This window comes from Salmo trutta, chromosome 17 (assembly GCF_901001165.1).
Source record: "Salmo trutta chromosome 17, fSalTru1.1, whole genome shotgun sequence".
NCBI classification, from domain to species: Eukaryota; Metazoa; Chordata; class Actinopteri; order Salmoniformes; family Salmonidae; genus Salmo; species Salmo trutta.
This window is the reverse complement of record NC_042973.1, coordinates 33,347,586-33,369,885: the sequence shown is the minus strand read 5'-3', so window position 1 is coordinate 33,369,885 and position 22,300 is coordinate 33,347,586. Positions and strand designations below refer to the sequence as shown.

General features: G+C 43.6%; 1 protein-coding gene and 1 long non-coding RNA gene across 4 annotated transcripts; one reads left to right on the top strand and one right to left on the bottom strand.

Annotated features, from left to right (window-relative positions):
• Positions 1 to 9,393: 9,393 nt before the first annotated feature.
• On the bottom strand, positions 9,394 to 16,538 carry LOC115152081 (uncharacterized). 3 transcript variants are annotated; one of them, XR_003867419.1, is made up of 4 exons: positions 16,314 to 16,538; positions 11,147 to 11,295; positions 10,676 to 10,852; positions 9,394 to 9,595 (listed from the first exon to the last, which is right to left on the bottom strand). It is a non-coding gene; the product is annotated as an uncharacterized LOC115152081 (long non-coding RNA). The 3 variants fall into 3 exon arrangements; XR_003867418.1 differs by having other exon boundaries at positions 10,819 to 10,852; XR_003867420.1 differs by having other exon boundaries at positions 10,819 to 10,852; positions 16,341 to 16,538.
• Positions 15,772 to 21,784, top strand: LOC115152080 (uncharacterized). The gene is made up of 6 exons (XM_029696586.1): positions 15,772 to 16,107; positions 20,082 to 20,340; positions 20,526 to 20,714; positions 20,869 to 21,053; positions 21,209 to 21,560; positions 21,663 to 21,784. The coding sequence occupies exons 1-6, from the start codon at positions 16,025 to 16,027 to the stop codon at positions 21,687 to 21,689; spliced, it is 1,095 nt and encodes a 364-aa protein (XP_029552446.1). The 5' UTR covers positions 15,772 to 16,024; the 3' UTR covers positions 21,690 to 21,784.
• The last annotated feature ends 516 nt before the right edge of the window (positions 21,785 to 22,300 follow it).

Sequence of the window (22,300 nt, the reverse complement as noted above, 5' to 3'; positions counted from 1 at the left end):
GAGCCCCAGTCCGTCACATTGGTGTCAGAAGTGACAGGCTTGGTCCAAGTGATGAGTAACCTTGTCTTGGAGATGAATTGTGTTAGCCCCTTCCTTGAGCTAGTGTATAGGCTTTAGATCAGTGGGCTAACACATTATTTTGACTCAGGATATATTCAAGCTATTGTTTTTAAATCAGAAGGGAATTACACAGCCCAAGCTTTTCATTCAAAATATTTCAGGAGTATGGCGTTGTATTTTTAAATTTGAAAGCCTATTGTGTCACGACCGTCGTTTAAATAACTGGACCAAGGCGCAGCGGGAGTAGAGTTCCACATTTTTATTGCTCGTGAAACTTCAAATAACAACAAAGATATAACGATCGTGCAAAAATGTAGCGCACAAAGGCACTCACACAAAACAATATCCCACATCCCAGGTGGGAAAAAGAACACACTAAGTGTGATGCCCAATTAGAGGTAACGATTATCAGCTGCCTCTAATTGGGAACCATACACATACACCAACATAGAAATAAACACACTAGAAATCCCCCTAGTCACGCCCTGACAGTCCCATACCCCCCCCCCCCCAAAGGTTCGTACTCCGACCGCAAAACCTGGGAGGGTTAGGGTGGGCAAATAGCATTGGTGGCGGCTCCGGTGCGGGACGTAGCACCCGCTCAGACCGCGGATCTGGCCATGGAGCTGGGCTGAATGCCGTGCCTGGACTGGGCACCGGTGCAGAGGAAGGCTCCGGCCATGGAGCGGGACTGGACGCCGTGCCTGGACTGAGCACCGGCGCAGAGAAAGGCTCCGGCCATGGAGCGGGACTGGACGCCGTGCCTGGACTGAGCACCGGTGCAGAGGAAGGCTCCGGCCATGGAGCGGGACTGGACACCGTGCCTGGACTAGGCACCGGCGCAGAGGAAGGCTCTGGCCATGGAGCGGGACTGAACGCCGTGCCTGGACTGAGCACCGGCGCAGAGGAAGGCTCCGGCCATGGAGCGGGACTGGACGCCGTGCCTGCACTGAGCATCGGCGCAGAGGAAGGCTCCGGCCATGGAGCGGTACTGGACACTGTGCCTGGACTGGGCATCGGCGCAGTGGAAGGCTCCGGCCATGGCACCGGCGCAGGAAGCTCCGGGCCGTGGACCGTCACTGGAAGCTCCGGGCCGTGGACCGTCACTGGAGGCTCCGGACCGTGGACCGTCACTGGAGGCTCCGGACCGTGGACCGTCACTGAAGGCTCTGATTTTGTTTTGTCATCAAAACAAAAGGCATACATCACACATCTTAATTTGCTATATCATTGTTGTACAGTTTTCACCAGAAGACGCTGTAGGTCAGCAGAAGATGTAGGACCAGAACAGCCTGTTTGCATTATGGACCATCCTGCAGAATGCCATGATTATCTACAGCACAGGTGTTAAACTCATTCCAAGGAGGGCTGAGTATCTGCGGGTTTTCACTCCTCCCTTGAACTTGATTGATTAATTAAGGTCACTAATTAGTAAGGAACTCCCCACACCTGGTTGTCTAGGGCTTAATTGAAAGGAAAAATAAAAAACCTGCAGACACTAGGCCTCCATGTATAAAGGGCATACGATAGGCCTCGGCATATCAAAAGACAAACACAGTAAATCAGGGTTTTCCAAACTCGCCCGCCCCCGCCACTCAAATAACTCATCATCAAGCTTTGATTAATTTTAAATCAGCTGTGTAGTGCTAGGGGGAAAAAAAGTGCACCCAGGGAGAGCCCCAGGATCGAGTTTTGGAAACCCTGCAGTAAGTAATACTTGCTATGTTAGGCCTTAGACGCAGAGGCCCATGGTATAATCTTCAGTTTCATCACAAAGTCTATTTCATAATTTTGCGAAATAGACTGTGATGATACTGGAGATTGATACGGGAGATTATAACTTGTAAAAAAAATTCAAATGAGTAAACACTCTTGAATTACACATTTTGGAATGTTTCTGTTTTTTTTATAAATAAAGAAACCAGACTGCAATGAAGGTTTGTTGTCATTCTTAAATTCTCGTTTCAGTTATTTACATTACATAATAAACAGATCGTAATCAAGGTTATAACGAAGGACAAAATCATGGCATCTAAGTACCTTTTCAAGTTAAAATAACACCTGTTTTAGTGACTGATGGTACTTTTCTCAAATTCAATGGAATTATCCATGATCAGACATTTGATCTGGATGGTAAATTAAACACAAATTACAGAAAGCATTGAGTGTTATAAGGAAAGACATGCACAAGTAATATACTATTAATAAAAAATAACTTTATTGAAATGAAAAGGATAGGGGAATATATCATTGAAACTTGAAAACAAAGTGCAAGTTACATCACTATCATAACCATAAAATCATACACAACCGCTTGCCCTCGCATTTACTTCATAAACTTCCATTTTATCTAACTTTGCTTTGGTCCAGACGGATTTGGCGTGTTGGGACAACAACCTTTCCTTGGACGCTTTCATAGCACTGGCCATCCGTCTGGATAACCTTCTTTGAGAGCGCCAGCACCCTCCTCGTCTCTCGCCTTCCTCCTTTGGCCATCCTGAAACAGAGCCTGAACCCATGGAGGTAGGGGCAACACACCTCCCTGCGGCAGAGCGGCATAGCCGGAAACAGCTAGGGCTCTGTTCCTATTGTGGTCAGGAACTTCAGCGGTGTACGGTGCGTTCCAACCGGGAGTCAATGAGGGCAGAGGGGCAGCCACGTGATCAACCGTCTCCTGGGGTAGGCGTGAGTATTACATCATCACTTTCCACTAAAACCCTTTCTGGTTTCCATTTCACTGGCTGGCTATCCCTCATGTGTTGTCTCTACAGCTCTAGTAGATTCCAGGGTCGGTGGGAATTTCATCGACCAGGCCCTCGCCTCCTCCCTAAACATCACCTTATACCTGCTCTCCTCTCCTTTTCCGGTCCAAGCACTGGATAGTCAAACATTGGGATCCAGCACCATAACCCAAATCACAGCACCACTCACCCTCACATTGGAACCCATGCATCAAGAAAGCCTTCCTCATCATGAATGCACCAGTACACAAAATCATCCTCGGCTTCCCCTGGCTCCAACATCATGATCCCACAATCTCATGGTCAAGCATAAGAATCACTGGGCACCCGAATGCCGGAGGACATGCTTTCCCTTCCCCTATGGTTCCACGTCGGTTGAGAGTCTTGTGGTGCCCTCCAGCCTAACATCTCGGAGGTATACCAGGATCTCAGGGAGGTTTTCTCCAAGACCCACGCCACCTGTCTCCCTCTTCATCGCCCTTGGGACTGTGCCATGGACCTGCGTGCAGGCTCTGCGCCTCCGCATCTACCCTCTTTCTGAGGCTGAAACCAAGGCTATGGAGGAGTACATCCAGGAGGCACTCCAACAGGGTTTCATCCGCACATCAATCTCCCTGGCGTCAGCAGGCTTCTTCTTCACAGCCTAGAAGGACGGAGGTCTACGCCCGTGCATCGATTACAGAGGCCTTAATTTCATCATCACCAACTGCCACTACCCTCTCCCGTTGGTGCTGGCCGCAATCGAACAGCTCCGCGGGGCCTGGTCTTTTACCAAATTAGAGCTGCGGAGTGCCTACAATCTCATCTGCATCCGGGGGGGGTGTATGGAAAGCGGCATTCAGCACGATGTCTGGCCACTACGAGTACTAGGTGATGCCTTATGGATTAGCCAATGCTCTGTCTGTGTTCCAGGCATTCGTTAACGAGCTGTTCCGGGGCATGGTTTGCCACCAGGTGGTCGTGTATATCGACAACATCCTGGTGTACTCGGTCACCTTGGAGGATTACGTTGCCCACGTCAGAGTAGTCCTGGAATGCCTCCTGGAGAATCAACTGGATGTGAAAGTGGAGTAGTGCCCGTTCCATCAGGTCGCTGTCTCCTTAGTATACCAGATCAGTCCACAGGGATTGAATATGGAGGAGAGGTAGGTTGATGCACTCAGGTCATGGCCAGTCCAAACCACCATAAAGGGGCTATAACGGTTTTTGGGGTTTGCCAACTTCTACAGCCGCTTCATTAGGAACTTCAGCTCCATCGCCTCTCCTCAAGGGCGGTCCCCATAAGTTGCTGTGGAGTCCTTCAGCCGAGGAGGCCTTCCGTATATTGGAGTGGAGTTTCACCTACGCCCCGTTGCTGAAACACCCAGACATATGCTGCCCTTCGTGGTGGAGGTGGAGACTTAAGAAGTGGGCATGGAGGCCGTCCTGTCCCAACATCAAGGTAACCCACAGAAATTGTATCCATGTGCATACTACTCAAAAAATGACAGAGAGGAACTATGACGTTGGCGACTGGGAGATCTAGGCAGTGAAGTTGGCATTAACTTTTCTAGAGTATGTGGGATGGTAGCGTCCCACCTCGCCAACAGCTAGTGAAATAGCAGAGCGCCAAATTCAAAACAACAAAAATCTCATAATTCAAATTTCTCACACATACAAGTATTATACACCATTTTAAAGATAATCTTCTCGTTAATCCAACCACACTGTCCGATTTCAAAAAGGCTTTACGGCGAAAGCATAGCATTAGATTATGTTAGGACAGCACCTAGACAAGAAAAACCACACAGCCATTTTCCAAGCAAGGAGAGGCGTCACATAAACCAGAAATACAGCTAAAAGGAATCACTAACCTTTGATGAACTTCATCAGATGGCACTCATAGGACTTCATGTTACACAATAAATGTATGTTTTGCTTGATAAAGTTCATATTTATATCCAAAAAAAAACATTTTACATTGGCGTGTAATGTTCAAAAATGTTTTGCCTCCCAAAACTTCCGGTGAATGAGCACATCAATTTACAGAAATACTCATCATAAACGTTGATAAAATATTAAACTGTTATTCAAAGAATTATAGATACACTTCTCCTTAATGCAACCGCTGTGTCATGTTTCAAAAAAGCTTTACAGCGAAAGCACACTTTGCAATAATCTGAGTACAGCGCTCAGTCACAAAACCAAACCCGCCATTTTGTGGAGTCAACAAAACTCAGAAATGGCATTATAAATATTCACTTACCTTTGATCTTCATCGGAATGCACTCCCAGGGATCCCAGTTCCACAATAAATGTTCATTTGTTTCGATAAAGCCCATCCTTTATGTCCAAATACCTCCTTTTTGTTCGCGCGTTCAGTCGAGTAACCCAAATGCACTGTGCTCGCACAGTAAGTTCAGACGAAAAGTCAAAAAAGTTATATTACAGTTCGTAGAAACATGTCAAACGGTGTATAGAATAAATCTTTAGGATGTGGAGACACTGGCTGGAGGCGGCCAAGGACCCATTTCTCATCCTCACCGACCATCAGAACCTAGAGTACATACGGACAGCGAGGCGGCTGAAACCGAGCCAAGCAAGGTGGGCACTTTTCGTCACTAGATTCAACTTAACCTGCATGGAGAAGCTGGGGGTCAGTGTCAGCCTCACTCCCGGGTACCAGCCTCAGTCCAACGGGCAGCTGGAGAGTATGAACCAGGAGCTGGGGAGGTTCCTTAGGAGTCACTGCCAGGACCGACAGGGGGAGTGGGCCCGGTTCCTTCCCTGGGCGGAGTACACCCAGAATTGTGTCCCTGTGTCACTCCTCCACCGGGCTGAACCCCTTCCAGTGTATCCTGGGATATCAGCCAGCCCTTGCTCCGTGAACCCCAAGCCAGACCGAAGCTCCTGCGGTGGACGAGTGGTTCAGGTGTGCAGAGGAGGTTAAGGAACAATGCCCACGTGAGCCTCCAACCCGCTGTTTACTGCCAGAAGGAGCAGGCGGACCGCCACTGCAGTGAGGCTCCCGTGTTCCATCCTGGTACTCGTGTCTGGCTCTCCCCCAGGAACCTCCCACTCCACCTGCAGGAAGCTGAGCCCCCAGTTTGTGGGGCCCTTTAAGGACCTCTGGAGGGTTAACGAGGTAACGTATATATTACAACTCGCCACTAACTACCGAATCTCACCCTATTTTCATGTTTCCCTCCTCAGGCCGGTGGTTCCTGGTCCTCTGGCTGGTGCTGTTCCCCGTTACAACCCTCCACCTCCCCTGGACATTGATGGGAGCCCCGCCTATGCCGTTAGGTCTCTCCTGTACTCCCAACATTGTGGGGGTCGGCTCCAGTACCTGGAGGACTAGGAGGGGTGCAGTCCAGAGGAGCGCTGTTGGGTCCTGGTGGAAGACATCCTGGATCCCGACATCGTCCGGGATTTCCACCTCCACGGTCCGGCCCGGCCCGCTCCTCGCAATCTGGGTCATCCCCTTGGCCGGCGTCGTCCTTCGGCTGGAGCCGCACATCAGGAGGCGGGGGGGTACTCTCACGCCTACTACTGCTCTACTAACCACCGGTCCAGGCAACCCAGATTAAGCACACCAGGCAACCATCATTGCACACACCTGAGCTTCATCACCCTGAATACTCTCCCTTTATGTAGCCCTCATTAGCCTCCCTCTTCAGGCAGTATTGGTTTTGTTTATGTTCAGTATGTTACTCCTATTTTGTTTATCTTCATGTTTCTTATTAGTAAACTAACCTTCTGCACCTGCTTCCTGACTCCCTGCCTTTACATTACACCACCGAGCTAGGTAAATGGGCTTTTAGTTTTAATGCACCGTATTGCTGGAACAAAATTTTTAAAATACATTTAATCTTGATGTTCTGGTGCTGTTCAAGCAACTTAAATGATTGATTTATTGATTTATTTGTGGAGGAAAGTAACTGTTTTTCTGGGTGATTTGGGATGTTTTATTTGTTCTCAGAATTATTTTTTAAATAATTTTTTAATTTAACCTTTGTGTAACTAGGCAAGTCAGTAAAGAACAAATTATTATTTACAATGTCGACCTACATCAGCCAAACCTGGACGGCGCTGGGCCAATCGCCCTAGGGGACTCGGTTGTCATACAGCCTGTATTTGAATGTGTGCATACAGTGCATTTGGAAAGTATTCAGGCCTCTTGACTTTTTCCACATGTTACGTTACAGCCTTATTCTAAAATGGATTAAATAAAACATTTTCCTTATCAATCTACACACAATACCCCATAATGACAAAGTGAAAATAGGTTTTTAGACATTTGTGCAAATTTATAAAAAACAGAAATACCTTATATACATAAGTATTCAGACCCTTTGCTTATGAGACTCGAAATTGAGTTCAGGAGCATCCTGTTTCCATGTATCATCCTTGAGCTGTTTCTACAACTTGGAGTCCACCTATGGTAAATTCAATTGATTGGACATGATTTGGAAAGGCCCACATCTGTCTATATAAAGGTCCCACAGTTGACAGTGCATGTCAGAGCAAAAACCAAGCCATGAGGTTGAAGGAATTGTCCGTAGAGTTCAGAGACAAGATTGTGTCGAGGCACAGATCTGGGGAAGGTAACAAAGCATTTCTGCAGCATTGAAGATCCCCAAGAACACAGTGGCCTCCATCATTCTTAAATGGACAAAATTTGCTTCCTAGACCTGGCTGCCAAGCCAAACTGAGCAATTGGGGGAGAAGGGCCTTGGTCAGGGAGATGACCAAGAACCTGATGGTCACTCTGACAGAGTTCCAGAGTTCTTCTGTGGAGATGGGAGAACCTTCCAGATGAACAACCATCTCTGCAGCACTCCACCAATCAGGCCTTTATTTTAGAGTGGCAAGATGGAAGCCACTCCTCCTCATTAAAAGGCACATGACAGCCCACTTGGAGTTTGCCACCTAAATGACTATCATACCATGAGAAACAAGATTATCTGGTCTGATGAAACTAAGATTTAACTCCTGAATTCCAATCGTCACCTATGGAGGAAACCTGGCACCAACCCTATGGTGAAGCGTGGTGGCAGTATCATCCGGTGGGGATGTTTTTCAGCGGCAGGGACTGGGAGACTAATCAGGATCGAGGGAAAGATGAACGGAGCAAAGTACAGAAAGATCCTTCATGAAAACCTGCTCCATAGCGCTCAGGACCTCATACTGGGACAAAGATTCACCTCCCAACAGGAGAACGACCCTAAGCACACAGCCAAGACGACGCAGGAGTGGCTTCAGGACAAGTCTCTGAATGTCCTTGAGTGACGCAGCCAGAGCCCGGACTATAACCCGATCGAACATCTCTGGAGAGACCTGAAAATAGCTTTGCAGTGATGCTCCCCATCCAACCTGACAGAGCTTGAGAGGATCTGCAGAGAAGAATCTGAGAAACTCCCCATGAACAGGTGTGCTAAGCTTGTAGCATCATACCCAAGACGACACAAGGCTGTAACTACTGCTAAAGGTGCTTCAACAAAGTACTGACTAAAGGGTCTGAATACTTATGTACATTGTTTATACATTTGCAAAAAATTCTAAAAACCTGTTTTTGCTTTGTCATTATGTGGTATTATGTGTAGATTTATGAGGGGAAAAAAACTATTGAATACATTTTAGAATAAGCCTGTAATGTAACAAAATACTTTTTTAAATCAAGGGGTCTGAAGAATGCACTGTATGTATATATGGTTTTTTTTTTTTGTTTACTGTGTATTTTAAATTGTATTATACAGGGCGCATTTGGAAAAGATACATAGGTCTCAATTTGTCTTCCCTGTCAAAATAAAGGTTATATAAAAAGTTGCCACACAACCAAACCACATCATATTCTCCTTTCTATCTTTCCTGTAACAAAGCCAATCATTTCTAGAGCAGTCACCAAGTAAATTGAAGTTTCACTCTTTCTGTTCTGAAAATCAGGCAAATGTTAGCTTAGTCTTCGATCTGTTTGTGCTGTATAGCCAACTGCTATGGTAACATGGCATGAGAACTATCATACATTAGGAGTTAGCAAGACAGCATGAACAGATCTGGGACCAGGCTAGACCATTTCTATGACCTGCACCACCAACTTGGTATGTACAGCAGCCACCTTCACCAGCATCGACTTAGGAGGGTTAGGGGGGAACCAGTTCAGCTACTTCTCTACCAGTCAATATCACCTGTCAATACCCCGCTCCTCCGCACACTCCACTGGCTTCCAGTTGAAGCTCGCATCTGCTACAAGACCATGGTGCTTGCCTACGGAGCTGTGAGGGGAACGGCACCTCCGTACCTTCAGGCTCTGATCAGGCCCTACACCCAAACAAGGGTACTGCGTTCATCCACCTCTGGCCTGCTGGCCCTCCTACCTCTGCGGAAGCACAGTTCCCGCTCAGCCCAGTCAAAACTGTTCGCTGCTCTGGCACCCCAATGGTGGGACAAGCTCCCTCACGACGCCAGGACAGCGGAGTCAATCACCACCTTCCGTAGACACCTGAAACCCCACCTCTTTAAGGAATACCTGGGATAGGATAAAGTAATCCTTCTAACCCCCCCCCCAAAAAAAAATATAGATGTACTATTGTAAAGTGGTTGTTCCACTGGATATCATAAGGTGAATGCACCAATTTGTAAGTCGCTCTGGATAAGAGCGTCTGCTAAATGACGTAAATGTAAACGTAAATGTGTGTGTCTCAAAATCTTCATCCTCTTTTTCATCAAGTAGCTCCTCATCAAAAGTATCTTCCTCCAAGAAGTCCATGACCTCATGGTCCTCCTCATCCTGCAGGCCTTCCTCAGCAATGACCCTTTAGCACATAAGAAAGGGGGTCATGAATGGAAGGGAATTGTGTAGCTAAAAGTTATCAACCTGTTTGCAAAGTTACATTGTATAATCTTAACATTTGAGAAAACATGTAACATAATGTAATATCTGTTTTATCTCAGCACGCTTCATTAATGACTTACAATGACAGAACACACAACAATGACCAAAACACATTAAGACAAAGGCACATGCACCAACCATAGTATCCCTAAAATAATAGTCTGATTCAAGTGTTGTTTTTTATCCTACTCTGGGGAAAACAGGAAACAACATTTTCCAATAGAAAGACCCCATAAAACAGTTAATCAATTACACCCATTAAAAAGCCTCATGGCTGTGGGTAAAAATGACTGTCTAAACCTCTCTGTGGAACATCTGGGCAGGATTAACCTGCTACTAAAGCTGCTCCTGTGTTGCAATTAGAGTGCTGTGAAGTGGGTGTGTGTCATTGTACATGACCATATGTGTTTTTACTTGCAGCCTTTTTTATGAACATGTCGTGCATTGATTCCAGGCTGCTGCCAATTGTAGCACTGGCTTTGTTAATGATATTGTCAAGCTTGTTAGAGTCTTCCTTAGCTAAATTCCCTTTCCAGCACACAATGGCATAGGTCATTTCACTCGCCACGACACTGCTATAGAACATACGAAGAATTTTGTCACATACATTAAAAGATCTAAGCTTCCTTAAAAAGTACAGTGTGGATTGGGATTTTTTGTAGACACTGAGAATTCTCCTTCCAGTTCAGTTTATTGTCCATTATTACACCCAAGTACTTATAAGAGTCAACAGTGCCAATTTCTTAATAGAAATGGGATTTAAAGCATCTTTCTTTTTCCTAAAATGTACCACTAGCTCCTTGATACTTCAGTACATTCAGGTCCAATTAATTGGCCTCACACCATTCCACAAAGGACTCCGTTATATCCCTGTGATGAGCATTGTCTCCTCTCCTGACACAGCTTACTATAGCAGTCATCAGAGAATCTCTCTAAGTAGCTCAGTTCATTAGTGTGTGAAGTAATTTGTGTAAAGGGTAAACAGAAAAGGTGACAGTACCGTCCCCTGTGGTGCCCCCATGTTTGTACATATCCGATCTGATAGTGCCTGGTTCAGTCTTACGAACTGTGGTCTATTGGGCCAGCAGTTGGGGTTGTGTGGTATTGAAAGCACTGGAGAAGTCAAAAGAAAATTGTTCTCACCACACAGCCGGGTTTCTTCAGGTGCTCATATACTCTGTAGAAGAGATCGAGCAGAGCATCTTCAACACCAGTTTTTGGGTGGTAGGTAAATTGCAAAGGATACAGATAGGCTGCCACCTCAACTCTTAAATAAGTGTATTAAAACCCACTCAAAGGTTTTCATTACTTGCAATATCAAAGCCACTGGTCTAAAGTCTTTCAGTGCTGTACATCCTGCTTTATTTCAGATGGGCACTATATAGGATGTTTTCCATTTAGTAGGAATGTCTCATAGTATTAGGGTTGAAATATACTGTATACTGCAGTATGAAAGTTGATTAGCACATACCTTGAGTACTCTGGCATTAACCACATCAGGCCCTGCTGACTTACTGGGATTGATCCTCTTCAGCTGCTTCACCGCTTGTTTCTCCGAGATTCTCATGGGCTCAGTGCTTCCCAGATCAGAGTGCAGCACCTCCCCTATCTGCGGTTGCTCTGTTGAGAAATCGTACTTATTGAATCTGGTAAAAAAAAACTGGTTATGGCCTCCTGAGTGGCGCAATGATCTAAGGCACTGCCTCGCAGGGCTAGCTGTGCCACTAGAGATCCTGGTTTGAGTCCAGGCTGGGATGTGTTTCAGAGGACGCATGGCTCTTGACCTTCTACTCTCCCAAGTCCATATGGAAGTTGCAGCGATGGGACAAGACTGTAACTACCAATTGGATACCACGAAATTGGGGAGAAAAAAGGCTCTGTCGCATCACTCTGTAGTCGGTTATCTTCTTCATACCATCCCAGACATCCTTCATGTTATTCGCTTGCAGCTTGCGTTCTAGCTTTAGTTCATATTCGTGTTTGCCTTTCCTGATCAGCTCTTTAATTTCCATCTGTACTACTTTCAACTCATTCCTATTTCCAGTTTCAAAAGCCTTATTTTTCCTGTTCAGTGCCTCATTGATTTTTTTTGTGACCCATGGTTTATTATTTGCATAGCATTTCACTGTTTTGCTTGGCACCACATTGTCAGTACAGAAGTTAACATAGTCTCAAATCAAATAACATTTTATTTGTCACATGTGCCGAATACAACATGTGTAGACCTTACAGTGAAATGCTTACTTACAAGCCCTTAACCAACAATGCAGTTAAGAAATAATAAGTGTTCAGTAAAAAATAGATAAGTAAAAAAAAAAAAAAAATGCTAATAATTAACTAAGTCATCGGCATGCCCCCAGAGACACAGACAGGACCTGGCGTCGTGACAGCCTTTTCAACGTTCAGTATATAAACCCCCAGCCAGGGTTTCTTTTTCCAGACCAGGCCTCCACTCCATTACGAGTTGGCTAATAGGTTTGACCATGCATCCCTCTACTGAACTTTAACCATACCACGTGGTTAAACTATTAGACTATCGATACAGAATAAGAACAAGTCTTTGATATTAATAATTACTAGTCTGCAGCTAGGAATTAGGTATCATTGAACGTGTAGACCGACGAAACATCCATTCTATAACAACATTAATGAATGTTGCTTTGAAAGATCCATTCTAACCGAGAGAGAGAGAGTGAACGCGAGGACAAAACTCTCCAACAGAACAGAACTTTTCAACAGAGATCTCGACGACACACTGAGCGTGAATATATATATATTGATTGCAATTGTTCCTGAATGAGTGAACAATTGTTTTTCTTGTAAAATAGCGATAATATTCCAACCGGGAGACGTTGTATTCGTTCAAACACTGAAAGAAGAAAATGGAGTCATCACATGCACGCGCGCACCAGTGCCATTGTTCTCAGAAGTACCACTCACCAAAACCCCTACTGTTTTTCGCCCAGAGACTGCAGAGTTATCATTCCACGTTCTGGCGCCTTCCTAGAGCCAATGAAAGCCTTAGAAAATGTCACGTTACAGCAGAGATCTTGTATTTTCGATAAAGAGGCTACAGAAGGCCAAGAAATGGTCAGACAGGGCACTTCCCATATAGAATCTTCTCAGGTTTTGGCCTGCCATATGAGTTCTGTTATACTCACAGACACCATTCAAACAGTTTTAGAAACTTTAGGGTGTTTTCTATCCAAATCTACTAATTATATGCATATTGTAGTTTCTGGGCGGAAATAATAACCAGATTATATCGGGTACGTTTTTTATCCGGCCGTGAAAAGACTGCCCCCTCAAACAGGTTAATTATGAGCTCTGATGGTGTTGAACGCTGAGTTGTAGTCAATGAACAACATTCTCATATTGGTGTTCCTTTTGTCCAGGTGGATAAGGTCAGTGTGAAGTACAATAGAGAGTGCGTCAACTGTGGATCTGTTGGGGTGGTATGCAAATTGGAGTGGGTCTAGGGTTTCTGGGATGATGCAGTTGATGTGAGCCATGACCAGCCTTTCAAAGCACTTCATGGCTACAGACGTGAGTGCTACAGATCGGTTGTCATTTAGGCAGGTTACCTTGGTGTTCATGGCCCAGGGACTATGGTGGTCTGCTTGAACCATGTAGGTATTAGAGACTCGGCCAGGCACAGATTGAAAATGTCAGTGAAGACATTAATTCGTCTGGCCCTGCGGCCTTGTGAATGTTGACCTGTTTAAAGGTCTTATTCACATCGGCTAAGCTGAGCGTGATCCCACAGTCATCAGAAACAGCTGGTGCTGTCATGCATGCATCAGTGTTGCTTGTAACACATCAGTCACTGGCTTCATCAACAAGTGCATCTATGATGTCGTCCCCACAGTGACTGTACGTACATACCCCAACCAGAAGCTATGGATTAAAGGCAACAACCACACTGAGCTAAAGGGTAGAGCTGCCGCTTTCAAGGAGCTGGACTCTAACCCGGACGCTTATAAGAAATCCTGCTATGCCCTCTGACGAACCATCAGTTCACCAATAATAGGAACTTCACCAACTAAACTATTTACAACAGGAGTTACATTTTGGTCACTGTGTCAATTCAACCTTTTCTCAATACTGCACCTTTCAGTTGGAGAATGAGCTTGTGGCGGCTGGCATAGCAGCAGTTTTGCTTTGTGGAGGAACTATCTGCAAATCCGATCGAGAAGGGCCGATGGACCGATATTGGTCTTTTCTGGTCTGATATATTGGCTCAGGTTCTCTACTCACAATGGATGTTTCTCAGTACAGTGTCTGACTTTCAGCTGACGCAGATGCACCTCCCAACTTCACTTGGCAACTTTTGTCGACAGTCGGATACTACTGCCTGAGGGAGTCAACCTGGTAACAGAGTGTTGCATTATGGGGATCAAAATTGTCAGACTTGCGCCTACATGTAGACTGCGTAAACTTTACATAAATCATGTGATTAAGGGTCATTAAGTTTTGACTGCAGTCCACTGCAAGTTTCTGCAGTTGCTCTTCACCAACTTCACCCTGCAGCCATCGTCTGCATTTAGGGAGGCTTTATTATCAACCAATCCCTAGGGTGTTTATGTTTGACCCACGCGAATGTGACCAAAGACTGACTGAAAAAAGGAAAAAAACTTTGCCGCGATTCATGTATACGGTGGATTATACAAATGAATGTGATATGAGTCTCTCTCTCACACTTTCTCAATTGATTTACAAAGTACACACACATGATTCCAGTATGTGAGTGTGTGATATGTGGGTTGGAGACATGTTTATTTCGACATTATAAAGAAAAACTTTCGTAAATCTTCTTAGGGCTAGGAGTCCCGCTAGTGGGACAACTTCCAGTGAAACTGGAGGGCGCGTAATTCAAATAAATAAACATAAAAATTATGGACATTAAACATGTAGGTACATACAAGTGTCTTACATCGGTTGAAAGCTTAGATTCTTGTTAATCTAACTGCACTGTCCACTTTACAGTAGCCATTACAGTGAAAGCATGCCATGCGATTGTTTGAGGACAGGTTTCATAAATTCACAAATAGCGATTAAATATTCACTTACTTTTTGAAAATATTCCTCTGATTTGTCATCCAAAGGGTCCCAGCTATAATATGTAGTGTCGTTTTGTTAGATAAAATCCTTATTTATGTCCCAAAAAGTAAGTTTAGTTGGCGCCATCGATTTCTGTAATCCACTCGTTCAACATGCAGAGAAAGGAATCCAAAAATCTACCGCTAAACTTTTTTAAAACAAGTCAAAATACGTTTCTATTGACTCCTCAAATACCCTAAAATGTAATCAAACTATAATATTTCATAAAAAGAAGTATGTTCAATAGGAAACCGATATTAGCAGGTGCACCTTGTCTTCCTCGTGCACCCAAACACGAATTTCCAATAGTGTGTCCCAATACTAAAACTCAAATTTCTTACTCGTTTTGGAAGAAACAAGCCTGAAACCTTGAACGTAGAGTGCTGACACCCTGTGGACGCCATAGGAATTGCATACTGGGAGCTAGATTTAATTATTTCCCTATACTTTCCATTGTAAGAGCATGGGCTCTCAAATTTGTTTTATTCTGGTTGGTTTTTCTTTGAGTTTTCTCCTACTATATGTATTATGTTATAGTCTCCTACATTATTTTAACATTTCTACAACTACAAACTGTTTTCTTTCCAATGGTACCAATTATATGCATATCCTGGCTTCAGGGCCTGAGCAACAGGCAGTTTACTTTGGGCATGTCAGTCAGGCAGAAATTGAGGGAGAAAAGACCCTAGCCCTAAATGGCAACACTCCCATGTTGATCTGAGCCTTGCTGTTGGAAAACCCCTTTAGTGTCCGACTTTCGGCTGTTGCAGATGTATCTCCCCCTACTTCACTCCTCGACTTCTGTCTTCAGTCAGTTTCTTTAGCCTTACCACACAAACGAGCCCAATGACTTCTCAAACCCCAGCCGGGTCTGCTTGGTCTGTTTTACAAACGTTCCCGGAAGTCTCGCAATGTTGCGCCTATGGGTTTAGAAACTCTGTGGGTTCACTGTCAGTGTATATCTTTTATTTCCTAATTGTGTTATGTACATTATGTCTGTCCAGTCTGTCCAGTTGTATGGAACTGTTTTTCTGACCACATCACCATCTAGTGGAAACAAACTATGTATGCACATTTCCAGAACTCGTGAAGTCAAACGTCTAATACAATGACACAATTGCAAACGCATTATTTTCAGGTTATTGATACAAGCCAGGGAAATCCATGTATAGATTAAATCTATTTGGTGTCCCTCATCTCTGAGCGAGTGTGTTTTTCTCTTCAGCTGCATTTCATTCTTAACTACCTGATGGAGATGGGAGGTTATTCGGAGAGCACTATGCACGAGGATCAAGCTCGTAAAGAGCTGGAGATGTTCGTCGAAGCAAATCGGTAAGACAAAAATATCTACCACAAATTAGCCCAAAAGGGATAGTTCACTCCTAAATCGAAGATTGATCTTCTAAATTCAAAAGTAATCTACACTACTTTTCATTATATGATTGTCATAATAATTATAATGATAATTGATTAGATTTATACTGTGCTTTTCAACCTAGGTGCTCAAAGCGCTTTACATAATAAGGTGGAAAACTCACCTTTACTACCACCAATGTGGTGCTTACTTTTGAAAGTAGTGCTTCAGCGTATTGTAACATCAATTAATGTAATTCGCATGACATTGCAGGTATAGGTGTTTTATGGTCTCTCCACTTCTCTTTCTGTTGCTAAGTGAGTTGTTCTATGACCTGGATAAACAGTGGCATGTGCTTCCAAAACACATCAATATTTACATTGTCATTTCAGGACTATGCCCAGTCTCGATTTGATGCTTACTTCGGCAGAAAAAGCTACTTTTTAGTTTGGTTAATTTATTATTCAAAGTATGTATAAAGGGAGTTGGGTGAAATGATAACATAGCAGAAACATGGTTAGCTAGGCAGATTTATTAAGTGGTGAAACCAAGCCAAAAAAGGGGAAAAATACCCACTAAGGAGTCTGAGGTGGATTTTTACAAGATAATCCATCCTTTGAACTTTTATATTTATAATATACCACTATACCATCCATATAGTATCTTTACTTAGTAGCATCCAATACTTTGCACTGCCTGTGACAAGTAACGGTGAAGCAGGGACTTATCTGCAATCCAACAAAATGCACTCATCAACCCCTGCTATGAAATATGAAATTCAGTGAAAAAGCACAGCAAAAATGTATGTTGTTTGTTTACATTAGTTATCTACTGGTTCCATACATTTATTTTCAAAACCTGTAGTCAGATTGTTCTCTATTCATGTGCTTTCTTTTACAGTCATTCAATTTACCTTATTTTGTTTACCCCACCTCGTAATTTAAATGATACATTTTGTACTTCAGTACACATTTTACTTCAGGGTCAAAATATGCACATTTTGTGTTGTCTGTTTTGTTCTTGACTTGTTTGTTAAATGTGTGTTCTTGTTTGTTATATGTGTGTTCTGTGCATGGTGTTGGGTGCTGGCATGGACATAATACAGAATGACAGAAAATCAAGCTGCAGCTCAGAACTCCATTCATACTGTAGTTATCCGTTGCTTTGTAGTACAGTATGGAACACAGACTGATGGTCCTATTCATTTACAAATAGTAACTAAGTGGCCGGAGGAACACAACAACTTTGTTGCCGGGCAAGATTGTATGTTAACATTTATGATCATCTTCATCTATCAGTGAAAGTCTTAACGCTGTGGAAAAAAGCAGACGCTCAATTGCATGGTAAGTCAAATATGTTCTTAAACAGGATGTTGTTTTTGACCTTTCTCTATGATGGGTTCTGATTGAATGGGGCCTAAACTCAATGTTTGGCCTACCTGTTTCAGCATTCTCTCTAGTCAAACTATATAGCCAGTCTGTTTTAAGAGTCTCTTGAGTCATTCTACTTCTTCACAACAATCAGGATGATTTTACACATTTTATGTTTGAATGACAAATGAGCAAATGTATAAAGGAGTGAAACTAAGGGTGTCACGTCCTGACCAGTATAAGGGTTATTTGTTATTGTAGTTTGGTCAGGACGTGGCAGAGGGTATTTTGTTTATGTGGTTCGGGGTGGTGATTTATGTAGTAGGGTGTTTGATTTATTATTTCCGGGTTTTGGTCTATGTTCTATGTTTTGTACTTCTATGTTCTTTCTGGTTTGTTGTATTTCTATGTTTAGGTTGATAGGGGTTGGACTCTCAATTGGAGGCAGGTGCTTTCTCGTTGCCTCTGATTGAGAGTCCTATATATGGGTAATTGTTTGGTTTGGTGTTGTGGGAGATTGTTTCTTGTTTTGTCTGTGTGAGCGTGGCAAGACTGTTTTGTTGTTTGTGAGTTCTTTGTTTTGTTATTTTGGTGTTCTCTTTATTTAAAATAAATTACAAGATGAGCATCCACATTCCTGCTGCGTTTTGGTCCTCTATTCCCGACGACAACCGTTACAAAGGGATTCAAAAAGTAACATGTTTTTGGTTATAGACAATGAAAGCTAATTGCACAACATATCTCAGAGAGCAGCTTTTGAAAATAATAATCTCAGTTATATACTGTACAGCTTTCAGTATCAGAATGTGCTAAATATCGTCATCCTTTTTGTTGTTGTTGCTGAACGCCGTCTGGCTTTTATGAAGTCATTGAAATCTGACTAGGTTTACCTTGCATTCTAAAGCTGTTCCATTACTTGTAAAATGGTATAGAACTGTCTGTCACGATTTGACTATGCCCAAGGTTTCGATGTTTGTCCTTTTCCATTTCAGACCAAGAACCACAATAGCTAAACAAAACTGTCCATGACTTTGAACAACAGATTTTGTGTCTGATTTAAATGTGTATTTGGCTACTGTTTGCGTATCACTAAAATATTATTTAAACCAAGTGTAATATCATCTGCATGATTTTTTAATTCAGGTCCAAAGATGATGGAAATGGGATCAGGTTGAAAGAAAAGTAATTTTTTTCCTTGGAATGGCAATCATTTGAACACGTCAAAATGTTGTTCAGTATAATTTCTAATGTTATAAATGATTTAGTATATTTGTTTGCTAAGTGCAGTACCCTCAGTTTTGGTATGTCAGTTATAATAAAGGTTTCCCTATGAATTGACCCTATAATATCAGAATTAGAATGTATGTTGTGGATGTAGGCCAATGTTAGATTTTAGAGAATATGAAACTGCCTACTTTAGAAGCCAGTGCGCCATCATCTAGCTAAATTTTTTTGTATTTTTCTTTCATTACATCTCAATCCTGTCCAAAATCCTCCTTGCACTGCAACTGTGGTGTAAATATGATAATTTAACAGCTAATAAACATGCTTGATACCTGATTGATTATGGATATTCATTTATTGATATGGCAACAGTTCTTTTTACCTTGTACGTGTACTGTAGTAAAACAATACATGTTCAGGAACCAGAGCTCCCCCTAATGGTACAATTCTTAGCAGATTTAGGGGAGTCGTATTTCACACTAGCATACTTAATGCTAATCTGTAAGGATTGGGTAGATAGTCAATATGGAAATAGATGCGCCTCTTAACTAGGTGGGAGTTTCACTATATCACTAACATCTATATTTTTTCCTTTCAGTGCATAGAAGTAAGGGGAATGGGGAGTACCTAGGGGTAGGGGCTAGGGGTTGATTTGGAATTAGGCACAAGTCCCCCATGATGCCTAAAATAGATCAGTCCTGTAGAGCTGTTTTTCTGCACCCAGTTCCATGTAAGCCCTGCTTGGACTGTCTATGTAGGAGAGGCTTTATAACTGACCTTGTCTACTCGCACACGGGGATCAAAGCTGGATTTTGGATTTATGCACATTTGGGATGTCATTGTTAGGGGTCCAAGCAACATAGTTGCTGTTGGCCTATTGCATTTCTTTCTTCTTTTGTGTGGCCACTGGTGTGTGGCATTCAGCTAGTATTATAGCTGCTTCTGCTGCTGGACTGTTATCTTATCAGACATGTGACTCTGAGCTGCGATGGATCAGGGAGATAAATGTGTGTTAGGACCCTCGAGTGTCTGTTCAGTGTTCAGTGTGTTTCCTTCAGGCTCAGTATTGTTTTTGTGTAATGCAAGCCCTTCTCCTTGAGTTCTCTATAGCAGGAGGTTGTTCAATGTTTCTAGGATCTAAGTTTAAATCTGGGTTTCTCACAGTTAGTGCCTAGCATAGGCCTGTTTTTCTTCCAATGACAAATAATTGGTCAAATGTATTACATAAATCTTTAAAAAATGGCACAGATATATTTTGGCTAGTCCCAACACAGTTTTGAGAGACAGAAAATAAGATTGATTTGTGAGATAGATGAGGTAACTCCCTTAAATATTAGTAAATCATCTTTTCTCCTCAGTATGATAAGTCTTCTCAGACCGTATGTGAAAGTTGTGGTGCTGTGGATCAGCGGGTGGTTGAAGTATGCTTTACAGAGGGTGTGGAGAATGCCGTTCTCAGTGCCACACACCTGGGTGACATCACCAAGCAACTCAGGTGAAGGACTGTATGACAGGGTGTCAAAGGAGTGGCTAACCAATGAGATGTATCGTACCTATCACCATGGAGATGGAAGTGGAACAATGGTTACAGTCCAGACCAGCACACATGCCTTCCACGTAAGTTAACAGCTGCTGTATGTCATTACATCATCCCTGCATTGCCTTTAGAAATGGTACACCTCACTTCTCCATTATGGAGATTGTCTCATCAGACATACTGCAGAATTGTTCCATAACTTGACATAATGACAAAGATAAACCTTCCATTTATGTTTTTTTGTTCTTTCATCTGGGTGTATAAGGTGAACCTTGGTCGTCTGACTGACTGTAGTGAGTACTTCAGAGCCCTGTCCCAGTCCAGTATGAGAGAGACCACAGAGAGCCTGATTGTCCTGGACCACATTCCCTCCTCAGTCTTCCATTCCCTCCTAGAATTCTGCTTCCGGAATGACTTCAGCGTTCCCCAGGAGGAGTTGGGAGAACACATCCAAGTGGGTGGACGTCTTATTCCCCATATATCATACTTATTTTCCACTCATATGGAAATGAATCTGTCCCAAGCTGGCACGTCACACAGAGCACCAGCAATTTATTGTTTTAAATCTCATATGTATGATAACTCTCTTTCTCTGTCTGACTCTGGAGGTGGGCAGCTACCTGCTGGCTGAGGCCTTTGTGTCACAGTGCCTGTTGGCCCTGTCTGGTGTTCTAACCCCAGACTCCTGCCTGTCCTACCTGGCTCTGGCCCGGGACATCTGCTGTACTGAGCTGGAGACGACTGTGTTCTCCTACCTCAGCAGACACCTGCTGGAGCTGCCTCACCTCACCAGGTACAGCATGACATTCCCCAATACCTGACCTCATTTAATCGGCCTACTTCATGGGTTTCAATTTCCACACCAAGCAAATAATCTTCAGTTGCAAGGAGTGAACTCTCCTTTCAATTGAAAACGGATTATTCTTCATATTGTGAATGCATGGCCAGGTGTTTGCCGGCTGAAGACAGGGCTGAACTGGCCCGTCTGAGGTGGCAGGGTGATCTCCGGCTCTGCTGCGTGAGGAAGGAGAACCTGACCTCCTGGAATGACCTAGAAACAGAAGCCGCCCGCCACCTCTTCACCCTGGATGGATCAGAGGTCCCTGGTGACTGGCGTCCAATAACAGAGCTCCCCTTCATGGCTGATAAGTGGTGCTTCACCACGGTGGTTCTACTCAACTACCTCTACCTCATCGGTGGCTACAGGCAGCGGGCCAAAAGGGGCTGGGAGTTCAAAATGGCCTCCTTTAGGTACAACCCCTTCACCAACACCTGGGTCTCCACTGCACCTCTCATCAAGGTACAGGAAAGACATCCACCTTATGAAAATCAATCATTGTTAATCATTGTTATATAAAACGTATATTAAGTGTCTGTATCTGTTGTCTTCCCGACAGCACAGGAGGCATTTCAGTGCGGTGTCATGTGATGGCTGTATCTATGCTGTGGGAGGCTGGTACTTGGACTCTCTGGTGACTCCTGACTCCAGCACAGCCCTGTACACTGCTGTGGAGCGATACCACCCCTGGGACAACACATGGACGTAGGAAACGGCTCCTACCTGGATGTGTATTATTATGTTGCTACTATGGCTGTCAAACGATAAAAACATTTAATCGACTTAATCACAGTATTTGCTGTTATTATTCGCGATTAATCAGAAATTCAGAATTTGAAGATTTTTTTATATATACAAAAAGCATTACAAGAATATTGATGTCTTGATTTTGTCCAAAGTAACTCGAGTTGACTGATTAACTCTGACAGCCCTAGCTGCTACTGTACCTCTTAGTCTAACCTATAGGTTTGTGTGTGTTCTCTGCTGCAGGTTTGTCTCCTCTCTGCCTCTGACTGACTTACAGTTCACCATGTCCCTGTCCCATGACCTCCCTCTGGCCACCAGCCTGGGCTCCTGTCTCTATGTCCTGGGGAACATCCAGAGGACTGGAGAAAAGCTGCTTCTACAGTATGACACCAGGCAAGGTAAAGCAGTATCAATCTTGAGTGGAGTTGTTCCTTGCAACCTTACATGTTGGTCAA